Genomic DNA, 22,606 nt, shown 5'->3' with positions numbered 1-22,606 from the left:
GAGGTGGGCAAGGGAATTGCAGAAAGAAGGAAGAGCATGAGATAAGATGACAAATGGCAAATACTTCAGTGCAGTCAGGGGACATTAATTTTCTACGGCTCAGCCTCAGGTGGGAATGGGGATTTGTGAAGGAAGGCAATGCCAAAGAATGTTCAGACTACAGCCCAATTGCACTCATCTCACATACTAACAAAATAATGCTCAAAATTCTCCAAGCCAGGCTTCAACAGTACACAAACTGTGAACTCCCAGATATTCAAACTGGATTTGGAAAAGGCAGACAAACCAGAGATCAAATTGCCAACATCCGTTGAATCATAGAAAAAGCAAGAGAGTTTCAGAAAATCATCTACTTCTGCTTTATTGACTATGCCAAAGCCTTTGACTGTATGGATGGATCACAATAAACTGTGGAAAATTCTTCAAGAGATAGGAATACCAGACCACCTTACCTGCCTCCTGAGAAACCTGTATGCAGGTCAAGAAGCAACAGTTAGAACTGGACATGGAACAACAGACTGGTTCCAGACTGGGAAAGGAGTACATCAAGACTGTATATTGTCACCCTGCTTATTTAATTTATATGCAGAGTACATCATGAGAAATGCCAGGCTGGATGAAACACAAGCTGGAATCAAGATTGCAGGGAGAAATATCAATAACCTCAAATATGCAGATGACATCACCCTTATGGCAGAAATTGAAGAAGAACTAAAGAACCTCTTGATGAAAGGGAAAGAGGAAAGTGAAAAAGTTGGCTTAAAATTCAACATTCAGAAAACTAAGTTCATGGCAAATTGATGGAGAAACAATGGAAACAGTGAGAGGCTTTATTTTCTTGGGCTCCCAAATTACTGCAGATGGTGACTGCAGCCATGAAATTAAAAGACGATTGCTCCTTGGAAGAAAACCTATGACCAAACTAGACAGCATATTAAAAAGCAAAGACATTACTTTGCCAGCAAAGCTCTATCTAGTCAAAGCTGTGGTTTCTCCAGTAGTCATATATGGATGTGAAAGTTGGACTATAAAGAATGCTGAGCACAGAAGAATTGATGCTTTTGAACTGTGTTGGAGAAGACTCTTGAGAGTCCCTTGGGCTGCAAGGAGATCCAACCAGTCCATCCTAAAGGAAATCAGTCCTGAATATTCATTGGAAGGACTGATGCTGAAACTCCAATACTTTGGCCACCTGATGCGAAGAACTGACTGATTTGGAAAAGACCTTGATGCTGGGAAAGATTGAAGGCGGGAGGAGAAGGGGACGACAGAGGATGAGACGGCTGGATGGCATCACCGACTCGATGGACATGAGTTTGAGCAAGCTCTGGGGGTTGGTGATGGACAGGGACAAGCCTGGCATGCTGCAGTCCATGGGGTGGCAAAGAGTCAGACGTGACTGAGCGACTGAACTGAACTGAACTGAAGCAAGATAAAAAGGCAGTGTAAAGGTTAGTTAATAAAGACCCTTCTTTACCATGTGTATACCTTAGCCTTTAGTCTCTAAGTAATGGAAATGCCTCTAAGCTCTGGAGTGTGACTGAGGAATTGAATAGGAGAGCTGGTTGAAGGGCCTGAGTGAGAAGCCAGAGAGGCTTCTTGAAGGCAGCCAAGGAGATAGTGTTGGGGGTAGGATCTCACCAAGACTTTAGTTGAGGAACTGAGAGGTTTTGGTGAGCTGATGGATGGATTGAATTAAGAGGGAAAATAGGAAGGAGTTGAAGATGACGTTTAGGTTTTTGGTCTGGCCATTTGAGGAGATGATGGTGCTACTAGCTAAACTTGGCAAAACAGATATTTGTACAATAAAATATTTTACATGCCTTCCCCAGGAGTGAGAATTCAGTCAAAGAGTGCTGACTCAAAGCGTAGGTTAGAAGGGCTTTAATCTCCTACCCTGGTGGTCTTCTTCATGTCTCCTCCCTGCCTACCAGCAGCATCAAAAAACCTAAAGACTGTGGGAAAATATGATGTTGCCTATGCGGATAGCTTTAATACAGTTCCCTTAACTAATTTGCCTTTTATCAGCCCCTGGGGCTTCCCTGGTGGTTCAGACAGCAAAAAATATGCCTGCAATGCAGACCAGGGTTCAATCCCTGGATGAGGAAGATCCCCTGGAGAAGGGAATGGCTACCCACTCCAGTATTCTTGCCTGGAGAATGCCATGGACAGAGGAGCCTAGTGGGCTACAGTCTATGGGGTCACAAAGAGTCGGACAGAACTGAGCGACTAGCAGTTGTATATAAATACCCCTGGAACTAAAATAGATTCTGTATCAGATCAGGTTAATCTAAGAGCTTACGTTTCTCATCATACACACAAGTGACAGAGGTAAGCTCACTTGTTGTAATTTGCATAGACTGGTGTCAATGCAACAGTGAGGGAGAAATAACTCTGATCTTCCCAGAACAGGTCTCCCTCATGCTCTGGGATCTAACCATAGTGCCTTTTCTTTTTCCTCCAACCAGTCATGCCATACGGCAGGGCCTTCACGTGTTCTATTTCGTCTCTTGGGATAGTGACCTGCCCTACTCCATAACTTATTATATCATAGCAAGACTCTTCTTGTCTTTTGAGTCTCTTTCCCTAACCACTTTTTGGAACATCTGTTAACTTCAGTTGGTCTTTATCATGTCACGTTATTACTTCTCTTCCTAACATCTTGTAATCTGTAGTTATCTACTTTCTTGTTTAATTGATTTATATCTGTTGCCCATACAAGACTTTATGTTTACTTTGTCTTCACTATAAGATGATTAATATTACCTGTACCTTGAACATACTCAGCAAAGATATGTTATATGAATAAGAAAGAAAATGCAGATAATGAGGGTGTTTATTAAAAAGCATTTTATCTATGAGCTAACAGAATAAAACATGATTTCAGGATGGGAGGAATTCCCTGTTGTTTTTGAAACTGTAACACACACAGGTAGTAGCTTTCCCTAAGATTGGTCCTGTGTGATTGTGCAAACAAAGTTGCCAAGATTGCATTGGTGTTTCAGCCTGGGTAATTAATGCTAATGGATGAAATAAACAACCCCAAGATCTCAGTAAGAGTGTAAGTTTTTCTCATGTTACAGAGTGTTTGATCACTATTTTCTATGTGGTAATTTAGGGACTCCAGTGTCTTCTTTTTTGTGGCTCTACTACTCTCTCAGTGATACTTTGGGATCCTTCATTGAATCCCCTCTATTATACCCAGCTAACAGTCAGAAGGAAGTCTTACCTGGTTATATAAGAGATTCCAAAGACCAACTGTGCAAATGGTATGCATTACTTTTGCACACATTCTATTTGGTCAGAATGAGGCACATGGCCCCCATGTAACTGCAAAGGAAACTGGGAAATATAGTCTTCCTGTGTGTCCAGGGAAAAGAAACTGGATCTGATCTGTGAGCATGGAGCCAGTCTCTGCTACAGCAGGGGACTTCAGTCGGTTACCGTGAAGATTATATAGTTAATATATGCAAAATATTCAGAATAGTACCTAGTTCATTAGGGACATCCATGATTCCAGGTAAGTTGCAAGAAGAGTTTCTCTGTTTGTACTGATTACTATTTGCTAAACAAAGCTAGTATTCTCAAAGTTTCTGCAAACCCAACAGCTGGCTAGAGAGTTTCATGAGCCCCAGTGCCCAAGGAGGCCAGCCAAAGATGCAGATGTCACCACCAAGTCTGTGCGGCACATCCTCGTGCTTTGTTTAATTTGGTTCCCTGGGTGGGATAAGTTTCATGAGCAGGTGTTCTGGTTAATTAGGTGATTAATACTCCTCAGACTGGAGAGCCATTTCCCCAGTGACAGTTTTTGCTTTGCTCAAATATGAGACAAATCTTCATTGATAGTTTGAAGAGGCAACTGACTGAACTCACCAACCTGCCAGGCCGCTCAGGGCATCACTCTAGCTGACTCCAACAGCTGGCTGAGTCACCATCTAAATGCAACAATTCAGGGAAACAAAAGCACCCCAGATCATCTGGCCTCCTCCCAGACCAGGGCAAAGTTGACCTGGAGTCACATTAAAGGTTCCCTTCTGGGGATTCCAGTCTGTACCATTGCTCAAAGTCAGAGTCACTGTCTCTACACAGCGTCCTCCAGCTTCTCTGGCAAGGTGACCAAGCCCCCTCCAAAGGCAAATCAGGCATCCAAGTTCTTTCTCGCAAATTTTGTCTCAGATCAGTAGAAATATGTCCCCAAACCCTCATACACCACGTTCCCAGAGCCCTCTCACAAGCCCCACACACTATTCTATTTCTGCCTTCTTGCCTTTGCTTCCCTCAACGCAAAGACTCTTTTCCCTCTCGTTGATTTCATCAAATATACGCATCCTTCCAAAGCCAAATGGTATCCCTCAGCCCTCCTGATTCAGCTTGAAGCGCTTTCTTCCTCTTTAGAATTTTCATAGCAATGACTATATGACCCATACCAATTAGCATTTAATTGTATGCCATATCTTTTCTTTTCTTTCATATATCTTAATTTTGTCTCCCTAACTGGATTGCTGGCAGCTGTGGTCTGTGTCTTCTCTTAGGCATGTAGGAAGGTCCCAATAATCGGTTGTTTGATTGCTTAAATTAAGCTAGATGCCATTTACCCTTCTAGAAAATGGTTCTGATCCATTCCGTTATAGCGGCTTGAGCCACACAACTGAAAGCATGACCACTTACTCGTGTTCATCACGTGTTCCAGCTTTGTAATCACAGAGGAACTAGGTCTCTTTCTCCAGTTATAGTTACAAAAATCCTAGGAAAGACTCTGATTTGCTCATTTCAGTCATTTGCTGAACCCCTAAAAAATCAGTCTTGAGGGCAATAAGCTTATGTAAGAACAAGAAAGTTCTGAGCCACAATCACAATAGTTGGAGTAAAGAGTAACAGTTATCCACTAGAGGTATACCTGGATTTTGGAAGATTCTGTTTCTTTATCTTCTTCTCCAAAATATATTATTTTAAAATGAGGTATTTATCTTGTCAGAATGGATCCTGCTTCTTGGGGAGACAATAGATTAACTGTCAATAAGGCCTTACTGGTCCTGCTTTCTCAGAGAAGAGAGAAAGAAGACTTTGCATTGGAAACAAGGTATCTTTCCTTAACCCTGTTCATGTTCTTTGGGTTTAATGGGGATAACAGTCTTAATGTCAAAGTGGGGGTCTCATTGTCTCTCCCTCCCCTCCCTGCTCAGCTGCTCTTCAGAGATCTATCTGCTTTGGTGAACAGTGTGTTCCTTTCAGGGTCCCTGGTAGGACATGGATGACATAACTCAAAGGAGTAACTGAAGACAGTTTAATAAGGGGATTATTTAGAAAAGCAAGGCAAGGGTTAAGGAATCAACAGGGCATGGGAACTGTCAGGTTTACGATAACAGGCAGCTATTCTTACTCTCATCCCCAAAGAGGCAAGGGGATGGCACTAGAAATTAGAAGACAGATCAGAAGCCGTGAATTGTGACCTTTGATAGAGGAAGGCAGCCACAGCCAGACTGAAGCCCTTGTGGAGGAAGTCCTGCCTGCTCTCCTCCAGGGCTCTTGTATCCTGCTAGTTCCCTGCACGACCAGACCCAAGAGTGTGCAGGTGATGCAGCCCATCAAGGCCAGCTTCCTCGGTAACAGAATCGGGAGACAGTGGGCAGAGAACCATGTGGACAATCCATTAGACAATGGCCAGCATAAACGTTAAGTTTTAATGGAGCAGGAGAAAATGTATCAGAGCGAGAGAGAATATATATAGTTAGAAAGAAACCTCCCAGGAATTCTAGAAGAATGTAACCTCTTCCTCCTCCAAAGATCAAGCAGTGTTAATTAAAATAAGTAAAACTATGACGGGAGAATAGGAAGATTGGGAGGATCATTCATTCATGGATCTGTTCATTTATTCATTCATCAGTCATCAAAGATTTATTTGTACCTCTAGGCATCAAGCATGCAAAAATGAATTAGCCATCTCTGAATGTTTGAAAATTTTTATATTAAAATGTTGGAACAAATGGATTATATATGGTGACTGCCCTAGAGAATCTAATAGTCTGGCTCAGCAAGATGTCCTGGAGAAATCAACAGTTAAACCGACTCTGGGAGACCCAGATAGGGAAGAGCAGGGTAGGATGTTCCAGGAGGGGTGTTGGGAGGGTGTGGGGGAGTGGTGGGAGATGAGGTGGCAAAGACAGAAGTCTATTTCAAAGTTCAAGATTGCACTGTCAGATTTGCTAGAAAGGTCCCTTGATCATCAGAGCAAAAGATGGATTGGGGGTGGGAGGGACAAACAAAATTAGAGAACTGATACGGGGGCCAATGTGAACAAGGGCCATATGAAAGCTGGTTTTCATAACCGGGAACAATGATAGGAGCACCAAAGATGAAGAGGGGACAGATTCAGAAAATAATCATGGGGAGAATTAACAGGGCTCAGGAAATGAATGGCTGTGGTGTGAGGCAGAGACAAGAGGCTTTGGTTCTGTTTGCCTTCCCCTACATTTTTAGCGAACAGCTCCCTGAGTCTCCTTTGACTGCACCACTTCTACCTGCCTAGCTGAGTGTAGTTTGCAAAGGACCCTCACCCATGGGCTCTTGTCTTCTTTGACCAAGGGGGTGATCATGTGATGTCAGCAGGCCAACCAATCTCTTCTTCCTGGCTGTTTGGAAATCTTAGGTGCTTGGCACCTAGTTCTTGCCCTGGTTCTTGTCTTTTTTGAAACCCCCCTCTTTAATTTGTTCCTTACATTTTTACGTTACCCCAAAACCTTCTTAAAAATTCATTTCTTTACTTCAGTTAGTTATTGCTGCAACCAGAAAACCTGCTATCATTAAAATGGCCTTATATTGAGACAGAAAACAGGTTGGAAGAGAAAGTCTGAGGTGGCTTTTCCTGGGGGAATGGGTGGATAGTTTGCTTTTGAGAAGGCTATGGAAAAGTAAAGGGAACATTTTTTTGATTTGAAGAAAGATCCAAAAATCCCCAGAGACTTGTGTAGCAGTCTGAAAATCATTCCACAGAGTATAAAAGTCATCTCTGGAACTTAGACATAAAGTCCTGCCCAATACCCTGACCTCATAAGGACTTAGACTTCTTTACACAGAGTAATTCTTCCATGGGAAGGCTGACGCATTCTGCAGATTCCTTGGAATCAGTGGGGCGGGGGAGTGGGTGGAGCCCCATACTGGGCATGAGGAGCCTGGGATCTGGCTCTGGCTGGCTTATCGATGCACTGCGTGACCTTGTACTGGTGCCTTTCCCTCTCTGAGACTTAATTTCCATGTTATTAGATATAAGGGTTGAATTTTATTGGGGGTTCTCCAAAAGTTTCAAAAGAATATTAAGTTTACATGCAAAAGGGCCAGTGATACTGGGAAACTGAATTTAACACTACTTAAACAGTATCTATTTATTTATATTTATTTGGTTGCTGGGTCTGAGCTGCAGCACGTGGGCTCTTTTTCATGTGGCTGCAGACTCTTAGTTGTGGCATGCAGGATCTACTTCCCTGACCAAGGATTGAACCTGTGCCCCTGTTTTCGGAGAACAGAGTCTTAGCCACTGAATCACTAGAGAAGTCCCTTGAATTGAATAAACTTTAAACCATTTTATTTTAGGACTCTTAAATACTCTTTAATATACTTATCAGTGATGCCATCACCAGGAGAGGTGAAAGTGAGTAGCACTCCTTACTTTATTTTTGTCCAAGGAAACTTCCGCCCTTGAAAAAACATGTAGAAGCAGCAATCTTCAGAACACAGATAGTGGATTAAATGATGTCTACGGTTGTTCCAGCCTACACACTCCATGGTTCTGGGTAGCCAGTGTCCTGTGTACCTCCTATTTCTCCCACTTCCCCTTTCTTGGGGTTGATTGACTCCGGGCTCTGTTCTAAGGTGGCTCTCCCAGGGAAGAGCAAACTTGAATGCCTATAAAGTCACTTAAAGATCTAGTCAGGCTCATGAACTCCCCTCCCAGCAGCTTAAATGGAAAACACCCCGCCCACCCCAACACACACACACACGTTCACACTCACATACACATATACTGTGCTTAGAGCCCAGCACACACACACACACACACACACACACACACACACACACACTGTGCTTAGAGCCCAGCACACACACACACACACACACACACACTGTGCTTAGAGCCCAGCCCAGCACACACACACACACACACACACTCACTCACACACACACATACTGTGCTTAGAGCCCAGCCTGAAGGGATTGCAAAACGCGCTCTAGTATGCATTTGAGAAAACAAAGAAACCCCTACTCCTTTCTTTTCCAGACAGTCTGAGACACTTGTGTGCCCTTGGGCCTTTGCCCAGTTCTCTCATCTGCCTCAGTCCTGGTACTAAATTGGTTCAAGGTTTGGAGGAAAGCTTCAGAGGAAAGGATGTTTAGAGTTCTTAAATGCTGAAGTCACCCGTCGACCATCTATGGCCACCAGAGGGCGATGACAACAGCATCTGTGCTGAAAGCTGCTCCCAAGAATAACAGCAGTAAATTGCACCTAATGTGTTTATGAATGATGGAGGGGCTGGAGTGTGTGCATAAGTGCATGTGTGTGTACATGTACATACAATTGGGTGCCCGGGGCTAAAACTTTGAAAATCTGCTAAATACAACAAAATAAAATCTGCACCTCTGCTGTATATTCATAGGCTATAGTCCAAGCAGTTGAAAGTTCCCTTGAAGGAAAATGCAGTAGAAGGAATCAGAGTAGCATTTATGGGAAAGAAAATGGAAGAATGTCAGGAGAATAGTTGTTGCTGGCACAGGGTATGTGGGAGCATGATGCACACATGTGTTATATGACTGTGAATGTGTAAGAGTATGTGGAAGCATGTTTGTATACAAGTGGATGTGTGTGATGATATGTGTGATGGTGTGTGTAGGCATTGGTGTATTTGCAGGTATGAGTGTGTGTGTGTATGAATGTGTATATATGCAAAGGCTCATTCAGATGTTTTCACTGTGAGCAGACCTCAAGGAAGTCTGGGCAATGCTTCCTCCAGTTCCTGCCCTCTCCCTCCAAACAAACAAACAAAATCATTCCAACAAGTATTTATGGAGCCCCTAACACATGCCCTCCCCAGGGCATCTGGAAAAGCTCAGACCTGGCCAATTTAGAGCGGGCACTGGGAGAGGAAGGCACTAGAGGCCAAAGGGTTGCCTTGCATGCAATGAATGTTTTGAAAATCACACTTTCTCTTCTTTGATGGCCCAGACAACCCAGGGAGGGGGGCCCAGACAGTGATGTGGCCTCCTTGCTTTGAGGAAACCAAGGTTCAGGTGACACGGCTGACCCAAAGTCACCTGGTCAGGAAACAGAAGCTCAAGGCCTAGGAACCCAGCACTGTCAATCTAGGGGTTCATGGCCCAGCCATCACTACTCTTAGCAGCACAGCCAGTGTTGGGGCTGGGCAAAGAAGCAATGCTTCCAAGTAGGGCTTACGGACAGTGACCTGAACAACTCAGGTGGCCGTTTTCTGACACGTGTGACCGTGGAGGGCAGTCGTGTCAATGCAACAGGTCCTTCAGGAGGAAGTGGATCTTGGCCAAGATCAGGCAGGATCTTTGAGGATCTTTGTAGATGAGGCAGGGCTGCAGTTTTGATGGACTGTGAAGTAAAACATGGTGAATGAGAGGGCCACGGTTTGGGGTCCCCAGTGGCTGTGTGACTTCAGGCAAGTCACTTCACTTCTCTGAGCTCTGAGTTTCTAATCTATAAAATAGGGGTCTACAAATTCCCTCTTGCGGGACGATGTTGGGACAGAGAAAACTGTAAGTAGCATGCCTAGCTCAGTGCTGGAATAAAGAAAATGTATCACCAGCCTGTTCAGTCCTTGGCTCCCTAGAGTGAATAAGCCTCAATTCTGGGGCCCTGCTGGCCGAGCGAGTCCCTCTTCCCGCCCGGTTCCTTCTCACTCCTCTGTGGCCTCCTCCCTTCGTGCTCCCCGGTCGCTCCAGCAAAGTTCCCAACTTAGTCGACATGACGCGCGGCGCAGCCAATGGGAGGCGGAGCTGGCGTTTTTGGGGGGGCGGGAGGGGTGGGCCCCGCGTCTCCGGTGTCTGCCCCGCTCAGTGAATGGAGAGAGCGAGCGCCGGCCAGCTCACCCAGCCGCCCCGTGCCCCAGCCGCCGTCGCCGCCGCGCTCCCGAGCCCGGCCCCAAGCCGGACCGCTCCGGGCGCCGCGCCCCACTGCGCTCTCCCCAGGTTTCCGACCCGGCCCGCGCCCCGGGCCGCGGTCCGGTGGGGCCAGGGGGCGCTCGGCACCTGGGCACTCCGAGCGATGCGCAGCGGGGCAGCGCCGGCCCCGCCGATGGAGCTGCTGCCGCCGTCGCCTCCCGGCGCGCCCCGCTCCGCCCGCGCCCCGTGCGCCTGAGCGCCGAGCTCGCTCCTCCTCCGCGCTAACTCCGCTGCCCGCTCCCCAGGCCGTCCGTGCTTTTAGCGCATCTCCGCGGGCTCCACGCGTCTTGCCCTGCCGAGGTAGCCTCCTCCGGGCGCGGGCCCCTGCACACTATGGCCCCCGGGCGGACGGGGGCCGGCGCCGCCGTGCGCGCCCGCCTGATGCTGGCCTTGGCGTTGGCGAGTGTTCTGAGCGGGCCCCCCGCTGCCGCCTGCCCCACCAAGTGTACCTGCTCCGCCGCCAGCGTGGACTGCCATGGGCTGGGCCTCCGGGCTGTTCCCCGGGGCATCCCCCGCAACGCCGAGCGCCTGTGAGTACCCCCGCCCCGCCCTACCCCACCCGGGCCACCCACCTGGGTCCCACAGAAGGGCCCCCAGGCGCGCCAGAGCCTTCCTTTCCCCTTGGTCGCGTTGGTTGCAGTCTCTGCCTTCCCCATCTCCTGGATCGGATCCTCCACCCTCTAAGTTGGGGGTCTGTGGCTTTGGACAGGTCTAAGGAAAGAGGGCTTGAGGCCCCCTGTGATGAGCGAAGAGCAGTGCCTCTCCAGGGGTGAAGGGTTCCAGACGCAGGGCCAGCTGACAGTTTCCAAGGAGAATGCTGGCGGAAGGAAAGGGAGGAGATGACACTGCAGCCAGGGAGGTCTTACGGTGAGGTCTTAGGGTGAGAGGAAGGGGCCCGCGCTATTTGAAGAGGGAGGGAAGAAGAAAGCGGAAGGGTGATGGGGCTGCAAGGCACGGGGACTAGGAGAGCGGGCTCCAGAGACTGTGACCAGCTCGGAGATCAGCATGGGCCAGCCGCTCTCTGGCTGCCCTTGCGAGGAAAGTTGAGAGTGTGTCTGAAGGTCTAACTTCTTAGGAACCAAACCATTTCAGAGTGGGTGCTTGCAAAACCCGCCCTGCCTGGAGCGCAGCCTCCGAGAAGCCAAGTTGCAGCCCGGGTGAATTTTTTATGGCTCGGTTATAAATGCCTCTCCGAACGGGGCTGGAGAATGGAAATGCTGACAGCCCTTTAAATGAGAGCGAGCGCTATAATCTTACAAACCGCACTCAACCTCGGATCCTGGGCTTGGCAGCAAGAGGAGAGGCGCTTGGAGAGTGGGGTGGATTGACCCTCGTTTTAACCCCAATTGTGCAACCAAATATTTACTTTTCATATGTCAACGTTTTGGAAACATTTATCATTTTGATCCTCGGACCAATTTCAAAACTTGGACTGGGGTGGGCTCTTTCTAGCCTGCAGTCAGGAGTGAAGAAGGAAGGAGAAATGGTGGAGGGGGGTTGGAAGGGACTGGGAACACAGCCCAGAAGTGGGCGAGGGTTTGCTCTAGCTGGTAGCTTCCTGCGGGTCTTGGCTCTCCCACTGCCCCTTCCCCGCGTGTCTTAGAGTAGGCGCAGGGGTCTTTGAGATTCTGCCTTCCCCGATTTAGTCTGGAGGAGAGTGGCAAGAGACTAAGATGGATTGTCTTAGAGTGTGTTATTCCTGTTAATCACCTCCTGCCACTTCATTCTCTGCTGCCTACTCTTTGTGTGTCCCCGAGCAGAGACTCAGTAGAATTGCCTTCCTTTTTCCTGCTTTGCTTTGGCTCAAAACATTTTTTTTTCCAAGTGCAGTGATTATTCTGTGGGGGGTGAACCATACAGTTCTAGAGGAGGGTAGAACTGAACCTTCATGCATACACGTGGAAAATGTAGCTTGGAAATGTGAAATGACTCGCCTAAGGTCACACAGCAAGTTGGTGGCAATAAAAGGGCCAGAATCCAGGCTTCCACGACTGAATTCAGACATTATATTCTACCATGCCAGTGAAAAACTTGTTTTAGTGGTGTTTTTGGAAACCTATAACTGATAAAGTCACCTCCCTCCTCACACCGGGGCCAACCACATGAGCGAGTGAAATAATAACTGTAGCCAACTGTAGCTAATGTTTAGCGAATGCTTTGTGTGCCTCAGTTTGTTTACATGTGTTACCTTACTGAATCTCTACAACCCTCTTATTAGTTACAAAGGTAATGCTTATCATTCCACTTAACTGTTAAGCCTTTTTGTCATTGGCTCAAGGTCATGTAGTATCTAGTTAAGTGTTTGAATTCGAGTATATCTGGCTCCCAAGTGTACACCCCTTACCCCTCTGCTGGACATCCTTGGAACAAGGGTCAACTTGGACCAAGATCTGTAAATAGATGGTCCTGGGAGGGCTCTCCTTGGGCTGGGGTCTTAGAATAGGCAACTGTTACTGCTGCTTCAGGTGCGCTCTGCGAACATTCACTTGCTTTGACATTAGCGCTCCTCTTTGGGGCCTCTTTGATATTTAAAATCATGTGGCGTATTTGAGACAACAAGGAGAGTAGGCCCCTCTATTTGTGGCATGTAGGAAGTCCTCAAAAGCTGCAGGCACAGCTCTGCAGCCAGCATGCCACTGCACTGCCTCCCCCAGGAGACCCAGGCAACTGGGGTCTGCCCATCTGCTCTGTAATTGAAGAAACTGGGTAGAGACTGGAGTCCTGGGCATTCCCATGGGCCTCTGCCATCATGGCCACCAGCAGGCATTGGCAGAGTAGGAGATGCTTTGGAATGTGTGAATCTCATCTCCCTTGGTTCTGGTCATTGATGTCTCGTTTGCTGGGCTTGCATTAGGGTGAGGTGGTTGCCAAGGCTGGCTTTTCATCTAGTCTCTTTCCTCCTCGGGGTGGGGGATGGGGACAGGTTTTACAGGCAGGCTGGGTCAGAGTTACTGCAAGGATTAGGCACAGCCTCCCAACAACAGTTCCAATAGTCCTTCATCATCCCACACCCTCTCTGTCAGCTCACATGTAACATTTCAGTTCTGCATACTCTTGGGGGGAGGGGGTGGAATTTCTGAGTTATGCTAAGGATTTCTTTAGGGAGGAATTTTTCATTCATTCTTCCCTTCATTCATTCAACAAACATAACTTGAGCGTCCACTGCATTCCAGTAACTGTATATAAAATCATGGCATATACAGAGGAAAACCAGTAATCCAACTTCAAGAATGTAATCAAAGGATGGAAGAAGGAACTTTCCTTTAGTGAGTGCTTTCAACTTCTCAAGGCTCATTTTTTCGTGTGGCTAAGTTTTGTCAGTGGGGCTTCCCTTGGTGGCTCAGTGGTAAAAAATCTGACTGGGGTTTGATTCCTGGGTCCGGAAGATCCCCTGGAGAAGGAAATGGCGATCCACTCCAACATTGTTGCCTGGAAAATCCCACGGACAGAGGAGCCTGGTGGGCTACAGTTCACAGGATCGCAAAGAGTCAAACACAACTGAACAACTAAACAGGAACGACAACAACTTTTGTCAGCGCTACCCCTAGATGCTCGGGACCTTCCTAAAAGCCATTTTCTGATCTCAGATGTTTACATTGCATTTTATAACAAAGAGGAAGCATTTTCTCCCTTCTGCATTCCTGCTATTCTGTCTCCCAAAGAGCCTTTTATGAAGGGGTGTGTGTGTGTGGTTGTTGCTCTGGTGTTGTGACCGTGTCCACCCATGGCATGCCTTTAAGGGAAACGTACATGAGGATAATGCAGTCACGATTTGGACTTTGCTTCAGGCCTGGAATGGGGCCTGTTAAGTTGTTCATAATTAAGCTGGTATCTGTGAGCTAGGGGTCTGTGTTCTAGCATACTCTCCATAATGCCAGCACATCACGCGGAGAAACTCTCTGCCGTTTATAAACTACTGACAAATTTTTTTTCCCTTCAGTGGGGAGGTGACACCCACAAGAAAGCAAAATAAACGCAGAGGAGAATTCAGTGTAATTTATTATCCATGGAGCAGAGATAGAGGATGAGGGGAGAGGAAGTGAATGGTGGTGCCTGAAACAAAACATTTACCATGGAGCACAGAGTAAACAGATGCTGCCTTTACCCTTCTGAGTACAAAAGGAGCCCACAGATGTACTTCTTCTCCAACCACAATCTCGGCCCAGAAAAGGAGGAGCCAGATGAAAATGAACTCTCACGCAGGGCCCCTCCGCCCCGTCCTGCCCAGGCAGGCGGAGGCCCGCTCCTCACCCACGGCGAGGTGGTGGCCTGGACAGTGGAGGGGGCAAGAGTGGACATCTTTGGTTGTTCACTTGGCTCTGGAACATGCTGGAGACTGCTGTATTTAAATAAACATTTCCTGTTTGTGAAGGAATACGGGCTAAAGGCTGAAACGTGAGAATGTGGTAACTTAATTTTCTCCATCACTCCAGATGACGGCAAGCTTCGCCGGTGGTTGGGTCCAATAAAAACCGACACCGTGTCATAGGCTTTCCCTTACTTGACCACAGAGGTCCTAAGGTCAAGTGGGAGACTTTCCAAGATGCTCAACAGCCAGGCCCTGCATCCTGGTACTCCCAACCCTCCAGGCAAGCTCAGAGGCAAACTGGTGGATCCTGGGGCCTCTCTGGACCAATCATGGGAATGTGACCTTTTCAGGGGAGCAGTGTTTTCCTGCTGAATCTACTGAATGGGACATAAGCAGCTGAAAATATCCTGTAGGGTGCTGTGCAACTTAGAATGGATTGCTTTCCTTCTCTGGGCCTCATTTTCCTAAAAGTAGGATTCTAGTTCAGCCCATGCTTTTTTATGTATAGCCTATAGTTCACTGGTGAACTGTCAAGGGCCTCTTTCCCATAGCATAGAACAGAGTCTGGCACATAGTAGGTTTTCAGCAAGTGTGTATTAAATAAATTAATGATGAATCTCAAAAGTACACGTCTTTCTTTGGTTCATACAAGTGAAAGCTGAGTGGTTATAGATTTGCATTTTTATGTATGGCTGTAGGCTTCTTACTAGTAACCTATTATATGAGTTATTAAGGGTTTCTAAAATTTAGCTTTCATGAGCTAAAATTATTGCTTTACTAGAGTTACCAAGGAGTGATCCTTTCTGGAGTCTGGTTGCCAGGCGTTGCTAAGCAATCTTGCAAAACTCCTACTGTGCACATGCCCATGAAAAGAGCTAGAAATCCCGATCACTTAAACTGTAGGACTTTTTAATCAGAAGCTCATCAGCATTATCCTCCACTCTGTGGTTTTTGATTGCTGCTCTGCTTGTATTAATCCATGTGTTTGTAGGTTCGCTATTAAGTTTTGCTTTTGCGCTTGAGCTGGGCCTTGTTTATTTCTGCATATTCGCTACTTTGTTTCTCTCCAGTTCCCTTTGTTGTCATTGACTTGTTTCTCCCCTGGAAAGGAGAACAACAGGTCTGAGAGCTGGGGAGTCTTTGGCACTATGTGGGTGATGCAAGATGATTCCAGAGCCCCGTGCCTCCTGGTTCAGGCCTGGTCTCTGGAGACAGACAGCTCTGTTCTGGCTCTGCTCCATCTTTGCTGTTGCACTTGGGACAGGTCACCCCACTCCTCTGGGCTGCCATCTCTTTCATCCCTTTGTACCATATTTCCACACCTGTGTACAGGGATGGCGCTCACACTGGCCCCTGTCGGAATGCTATGCATGTGGCCCAAGGCATCCATGTGAAGCACTCGGCACAGTGCCCAGCATGTTGCTTTTCCAACTACCATTCCTTATCTGTACAGGGCACAGAGTCAGTATTCCTTTGGGGGACAGTGAAATGAAATAAGGTACCGGAAGTGCTTAACACAGTACCTGGCACGTAGGCCTCCACAAACTCTTAATGATTGTGACCACAGTGGTTATTTCCATTTCTTCATCTCGGGCCTCATCCAGCTGGAAGTTTTGAGATGCCCACTCGAAGTGTGCCTCTCGGGGCAAGTCCCCTGCCTGCACATAGGCTGTGCCCAATCCTTTCGTGCCCGGTTCCCTCCCTCTCCTCCCCAGCTAAGCCCAGGTTGGCCTCTGTTTCTTAAAAATGAGATTACGGTTGAAGTGGTTCATATCTTTTCCATGGGCGTGCTGCTCTGTGGAATATTTAAATAAAGAATGCATTTTATTTATTTATTTTGAGGGGGTTGGATTTACATGTGGAATTTTTGGCCCTGACTTTATTTCTTCAATGCTTATTCCTTCTGTCTTTGCCTAAATACCTACTTTTACTGACTTCCCTTGTCTGCCTCTGTTACTGCTTTTACTTGAAACAGCTGTATTTACTAGCATGCTCCACCCTTGTTATGTAAGGTGGTCGTAACCCTTTCTATAACTGCTGGAAAAACAAAAAACAAACAAAAACAAGGCATATTTTTTTTTTTCCTGAGAGATTTTCTGAAGCACTACTAATTCTGGATAGAGTAGATCCGAGGGTGCCCTGCTGTGGTTTCTGGTGTTGAGTTTTTTGAGGTTCCCGATTATTCATTATTCTCCAGACTTAAATTTAAATCCGTCTTACTCAGATGGGGAGAACTCTGCTGGGAGACCTAGACTGCATTGTGAAAGTACCGCTCGCTCCAGTCTGCCAAAGCTCCGCTTTCCTTCCCACCCTCTGTGGTCTTCGTGCTTCTGTTGCTGGCACCGTGCTTGTCCAGCCATTCCCCCAGAAACAGTGTCAAGAGTGTGTGATGAAAGATCCTCAGTACTGAGCAGATTGGGAAGCGGGAACGGAATACTTTTGTGAGTAGAGGTGTGGATTTCCGAGCCAGATGGGACTCCAGTCCTGGTTCACTGTTTAACTAGCTGGGTCACCTCAGTGTCTTCGCTTATAAAATGGGAATGATAATCGTCCCCTTAAACGGGACGCTGTATCAGGTATGTATAGACTGCATGAATCCCAGTGCATCCTCCACGAATACACCTATTATCATGCTTATCACAATTCTTATTGACTGTAGTCTTCATTCTGGAGCACACTCAAGATAAAGCCTGATTTGGAAAAATATTGATTGTCGAGGTTGAAAGAGGTCCTCTTGTCCAAATTTCGACCATGTGCAGATTGGTCTTCCACCAGCGTAATTTGGGGGAAGGTGGTCATTCTTTGTTTGATTACATTTAGTGGTGAGGCCCTCAGTTCTTCCCAAGGCAATTTATTCCATTTTTAAAAGCAGTTCTAAGAAAAAATTTTTCTTTGTTTGGGGGTTGGACCCATCTCCCATTACTTGTTATTACACAGAGCAAGCAGAATCCTTTCCCAAATGATAGGATTTCAGACATCTTACTGCTGTTGAATTTCTCAACACCCGCCTGCCCAAGGCTTCTCTCTTCTTCCATAAACTTTTATAATTACCTCAGCTATTCTGTGCATGTTAGACTTTGAGACAAGCACTCTCTCCTTTCATAGTTTTCTTCCATTAACTAGATCCCAGTCCTCTTTGCCTTTCATTGGTTTGAATGAGGCCTTCCAGTCCCTCGCTGTCTTGCCTCCTGGCAGGGCCTGCTGCAGGGGCCTCTTCACTCGGCTCAGCCCCGCCCCTGGCTCGGCTCGTTTGGACCCTGCTTGTCACTGTCTCCCCAGGGTCTCCCCAGACCTCCGTGCTGTTCACCTTACTTTCTCCCATCCTCGACTTGTGCGCTTGACTTTTGGCATCTAAGTCCAACACTTTGCATTTATCCTAATTAAATTTTGGCAAATAGTTTCATTTCATCAGCTTTTCAGGAACGTTTCTCTGTTTAATTTCCTTCCGGCATATTAGCCACTCCTCTCCTCATTCCCTCTGCGGTTTTAGTGAGCTTGCCCTATAGATCTTTATCCAGGTTGTCAATACAGTCAGCAACATTCTCTCGGGTTTTTTCCACATCTTTCTATGGTCTGGGGTGTAGATTACACAAGTACATTGTCCTGTTCTTCCTGGCTGGGGTAGATACAAATCTTGAGGTCTTATTGGCCTGTAGCATCTTCTTTCCCTGGAGTTCTATTGTTCGTATTTTCTCTGGAATGATTTCCTATTAATGTTTAATTTCCCCCTTGTGTTGAATTTTCTCTATACTCTTGGTTTCTTGTAGCCTTTTCCTTCATGACTTTTGCTTCATCCTTTTTCTGTCAAGTTTGGTGCCAGAAGCCCCATCAGCCTACAATGTGGGGTGTGTGCGTGTGTGTAGGTGTGTGTAGGTGTATTCTTTCCTGTGAAATATTCTAGCCTGAGAAATCAGGCCCTTCTTTTCAGCAGCATGGCCCATCTGAGAACCTCCGTTTCTCAAAGTGATTTCTTTGACTATCTGGGGTGCCCACTGGTACGGAGCCCATTTGCTTGGAAAGTGGGTGGACGAATGTGATGCAGGACGCGGCACAGAGGACTGAGTGCCCAGGTGCTCCTGAAGCCTCCATAAACACTGATGGCCGTGGCAGTGGTGCTCTCCATCTCCACCGTGCCCGTTCCTGGGGTTTGGGCCTGGTGCTGCTCTCACTCTTGACGTGCATAGACTCAGTCTTCAACCCGTCATGCCAAACAGGAACTCCGTGTGTCCCCGTTTTACAGACAAGGAAACAGAGATGGAGAGGGCCCTTCCCCAGGTGGGAGGTGTGGAGCCAGGGTTTGTCCAGGCAGGCTGGTCTCCAGTCTGCGCTCCCACCACTGGTCACGTTATCCCTTCCCCAAGTTAAGTTAGCACACCCTTGTCCATTCTTCCAAACCTAGTTCTCAAAGAATGACCAGAAGGGGAAAAAAGCAAGATCCTATTGAATCAGAGAACCTATTGATGCAAGGTATCCTGAGAGGGGTTCTGATGCTATGTTCTGGCCACCTGGCAAAAGAGCTAGCCTGTCCACCTTGGGGACGTATTAAAAGGTGATGTTTGAATTGGAGAAGTGGGTTCCCATGGCTAGAAATAGGAATGTAGTTTAGATTCACAGAGTTCACAATTATAAGAAACCAAAGAGGGCCTGAGCCCCATTTAACATGATAGGGGCTGCTGTTAAGAAAGTTTTATCTAATGGGGGCATTTAGGGTGTTTAGGACTAAACCCAGTCTTAGGGAAAATATCACCATGATTATGTGGCTAATTACTATGATTTTTTATTTTAGATTTGAGGGGAGTAACCCTCCAAGAACATTCTAATGTGGCTTTATTTTTTTTTTTTTTAATGTGGGCCATTTTTTTTAAAGTCTTTATTGAATTTGTTACAATATTGCTTCTGCTTTTTTTATTTGTTTGTTTTGTCTTGGATTTTTGGCTGCAAGGCATGTGAGCTATTAGCTCTCTGACCAGGGTCTGAACCTGTACCCCTGCAGTGGAAGGCAAAGTCTTAACCGCTGGACCACCAGGGGAGTCCCCTGATGAGCCTTCTTGGTGGGCGTTTTCCCCCATGAGTATCTGCCTAGCTCTTGCCAGGGATTGTCTTTCCTTCTAGCTGGTGGTACCACTCGCCTTCTTTCAGCCGTGATCTCTGGACTCCTGCCACCTGAGGTTGGGTCCTGCTGGTACAGGATGTGTATAAGATGCAGCCTTGCTGGAATGAACGCAGCTTCACTTTTCATGGTTTTATCACTGCTTGTGTGGGCTCAGATTCCTCTTCTCTTGTCCGAAATGCCAGTCTGAGTTCCTGACCCCTGATTCATTCTGCACTTTGGCAACAGCGTGGAGTGTGGTTCCTGAAAGTCTGCCAGCACACTGAACCACCCACCTTGACTCCCTCTTGCATTTCTCAGCCTTCCTAGTTTCTGTCTGCTCCTGGCGTACCCCCTCCTTGCTCCCCTGCCCTCAGTTAGTAGATACCCCAGCTCAGGTCTGTCTGCATAGTGTGTCTGTGGTCTCTTCTAATCTGAGATTTGTGGGCTTGACCATGGGTGTGTGCGTCTTGTGTATTTCTCCTGGTCCCCGCCTTGACCCTTCCAAGCTTGGCTTCTTACCCAGTCCTGCCCTGCAGGTAGCTCTCCATTGCCTAGTACTGAATTTGGACTTCGACCATCTAAACCTCAGTTCCTCAGATTGTATTTCAGGAGGATCTTTGTGGCCTGGACCTTAGTTGCAGACTGGAGACTGCCAGTCCGTGGCTGTGTCCTGAAGACAGCCTGAGACTTCATCTTCAGGGCCACCCGAAGTCCTTCATAATGCCCAGGGTGGTGGGGAGAGGTCCTCTGGGGCTGACCTCTGTGAATGATGACTGCAACATGCTCCTACACTCCATGCAACCCAAGCAGAGAATAGAGCGGCTTCTTCTGTGATTGGAAAACTCAGCAATGATGATTTCATTGGTGAGCTGTCCTGCTCAGAAATGTGTTATGAAAGTTTCTGGATCATCTAGCGCTTTCTGATATTCTGTTGCTCCCCTGCACCTCTGCCAAGCTCTGTAATGTAGGTAGAAAGTGTTTTATATATGAGGTTTCGAAGAGGCGTTAATGTGAAACCAATGGAGAGTACAGTTTGATATAACCTTTAATGAGGAAAAAGACCTAGGGAGAAACCTGGTTTCCATCCATTTTTTTACCTGCAGAAACTTACAGGAGTATCTTTTGGAGTCTTAATTGTCTCATCTGTAACCTTTAGAATGGTGGGAATAACACTTCTCTCATGGCACTGATGCAGAGTTTGAATGAGATCAAATGTCTGCAAATGTCTCCTAAATCTAGTGCCGTGGCAATGACTTACTGATGCCGCCCACAAGAGCTTTATCAGCTAAATCCTGCATCTAAAAGATGATCAGGATTCATCTTAGCATCTTATATTTATAGGTGAGGAAACAGCGAATTCAAAGGACTTGCTCAGGGTCACCCGTGTTTTTGAATTTTGCCTGGGCTTATCCTTTTCATTTATCAAGATGCATCTTTTACAAATGCAAACAGAGCCTCATACCAATACCAGTAACCCAGCCAGGTGGAGTTGAGAGAACTTTTCATCTGAGTAATTACTAACCAGCGGTCTCAAGAAAGTAGAACCACGTAAGGGGCTCCTTGAAAGATGGAGTCAGTTAAGGGAGCTATTTATTGAGTGCTGATGCTGGAAAAGATTGAAGGTGGGAGGAGAAGGGGATGACAGAGGTTGAGATGGTTGGATGGCATCACCAACTCAATGGACATGAGTTTGAGTAAGCTCCAGGAGTTGGTGCTGGACAGGGAGGCCTGGTGTGCTGCAGTCCATGGGGTCGCAAAGAGTCAGACATGACTGAGTGACTAAACTGAACTGAACAATGATGACTGGGGCTTCCCAGGTGGTAAGATGGTAAAAGACTCTGCCTGCGATGCTGGAGATGCAAGAGATGTGGGTTCGGTCCCTGGGTTGGAAAGATCCTCTGGAGAAGGAAGTAGCAACCCATTCCAGTACTCTTGCCTGGAGAATCCCACGGAGCCTGGCGGGCTGAAGTCCAGGGGGTCACAAAGAGTTGGACACGACTGAGCACAGCACAGCTCAGCGGTATAGAATGATGGCTAAAGCAGGTGAAATATCCTCATAACCAGAACAGCTCAAAATAATATGGAACTCAATCTGGGCTGAGCTTACCCACCAGGTGACTGACAAGGTGAAAGCCACCATGCTAGGTTCAGAGAGGAAGAGATTTATGGGGTGATGGGGAAAATGAAGGAAGAGACATCAAGCCTTCAGGAACCACTGGTGAAAGCAAGCCCCACTCATCCCTGTTAGTGGGTACAATATGTAGGAAAACTCACACATCATAAAAAAAAAAAGTACAAGTAGAATTTGAAAAAAAACAAACACATGGGGAAAATATTAATATGAGAACAATTGTATCCGAGAAAGAATTCAAGTATGCCTCCACAGCTAGCTGGCAAACAGCACAAGTTCTGCATTTTATTAGAGTCCTGACTTTGCGTGGAACACTGACCTTATTTGAGAAGCATTTCATAAACACTGACACACAGCACAGCAGCATTTGGGGCCATGAGGAGCACAGGGCCTCCTTTGGGGGGCCAGCTGCCTCTCCTGGGCCGCCCCAGCTGTAACTAGACCACTGGACATGGCTTCCCTGGTGCTGATTCCCCCGTCTTCTCTCTGAGGCATAACAAAGCAGGCAGGAGTTTCCCCAGGGGAGAATGAGGAAGCGGGCTTTGGACCACAGGTTGCTCTTTGGACAGGTTTGCCTGGGAGTGGGGTAGTTGATGTGGAAGACAGCTTTGAGGGGAAGGGTCTGAGAACTTCCATTTGGGCCAGTTTCTTTTTTGGAAAACTCAGTTTGTGCCTGTACATGTGGCTGACTGTGTGGTTCCTGGGCACTGTTCAGCTGATCCTTTGGAAGGGAAGACCTGGGGCTTGCAGTAGCCCTGAGAAATGTATGCAGTACATCTCCTCCTGCTAGAAACTGGCACTTTCCTCTCCATCTGCTGCCAGCTTACAAGTCCTGAATTTCTGCCATGGAACTTGGTTCTGTCCCTCCCCCTCATTCCCTTCTCTAGCCAGGAGGCTT

At 47.0% G+C, this 22,606-nt stretch overlaps 1 protein-coding gene across 3 annotated transcripts in view; it reads left to right on the top strand.

Moving 5' to 3' along the window:
* The window catches only part of SLIT3 (slit guidance ligand 3), a 758,707-nt gene that overhangs the window by 27,633 nt on the left and 708,468 nt on the right, over positions 1-22,606 (top strand). Inside the window, exon 1 of one of the 3 annotated variants that reach the window (XM_024981391.2) lies at positions 10,071-10,706. The exons of 1 other annotated variant lie outside the window; for it this stretch is intronic. In XM_024981391.2, coding sequence (XP_024837159.1) covers positions 10,510-10,706 — 197 coding nt within the window. In that variant the 5' untranslated portion in view covers positions 10,071-10,509. Of the gene's footprint in view, positions 1-10,070; positions 10,707-22,606 lie in introns of those variants that run through there. One more of the 3 variants, NM_001191450.1, reaches the window with a different exon arrangement.

This window comes from Bos taurus, chromosome 20 (assembly GCF_002263795.3).
Source record: "Bos taurus isolate L1 Dominette 01449 registration number 42190680 breed Hereford chromosome 20, ARS-UCD2.0, whole genome shotgun sequence".
Lineage (NCBI taxonomy): Eukaryota > Metazoa > Chordata > Mammalia > Artiodactyla > Bovidae > Bos > Bos taurus.
Note: the sequence above shows the minus strand (reverse complement) of the source record. Positions and strands in the feature narration are given on the sequence as shown.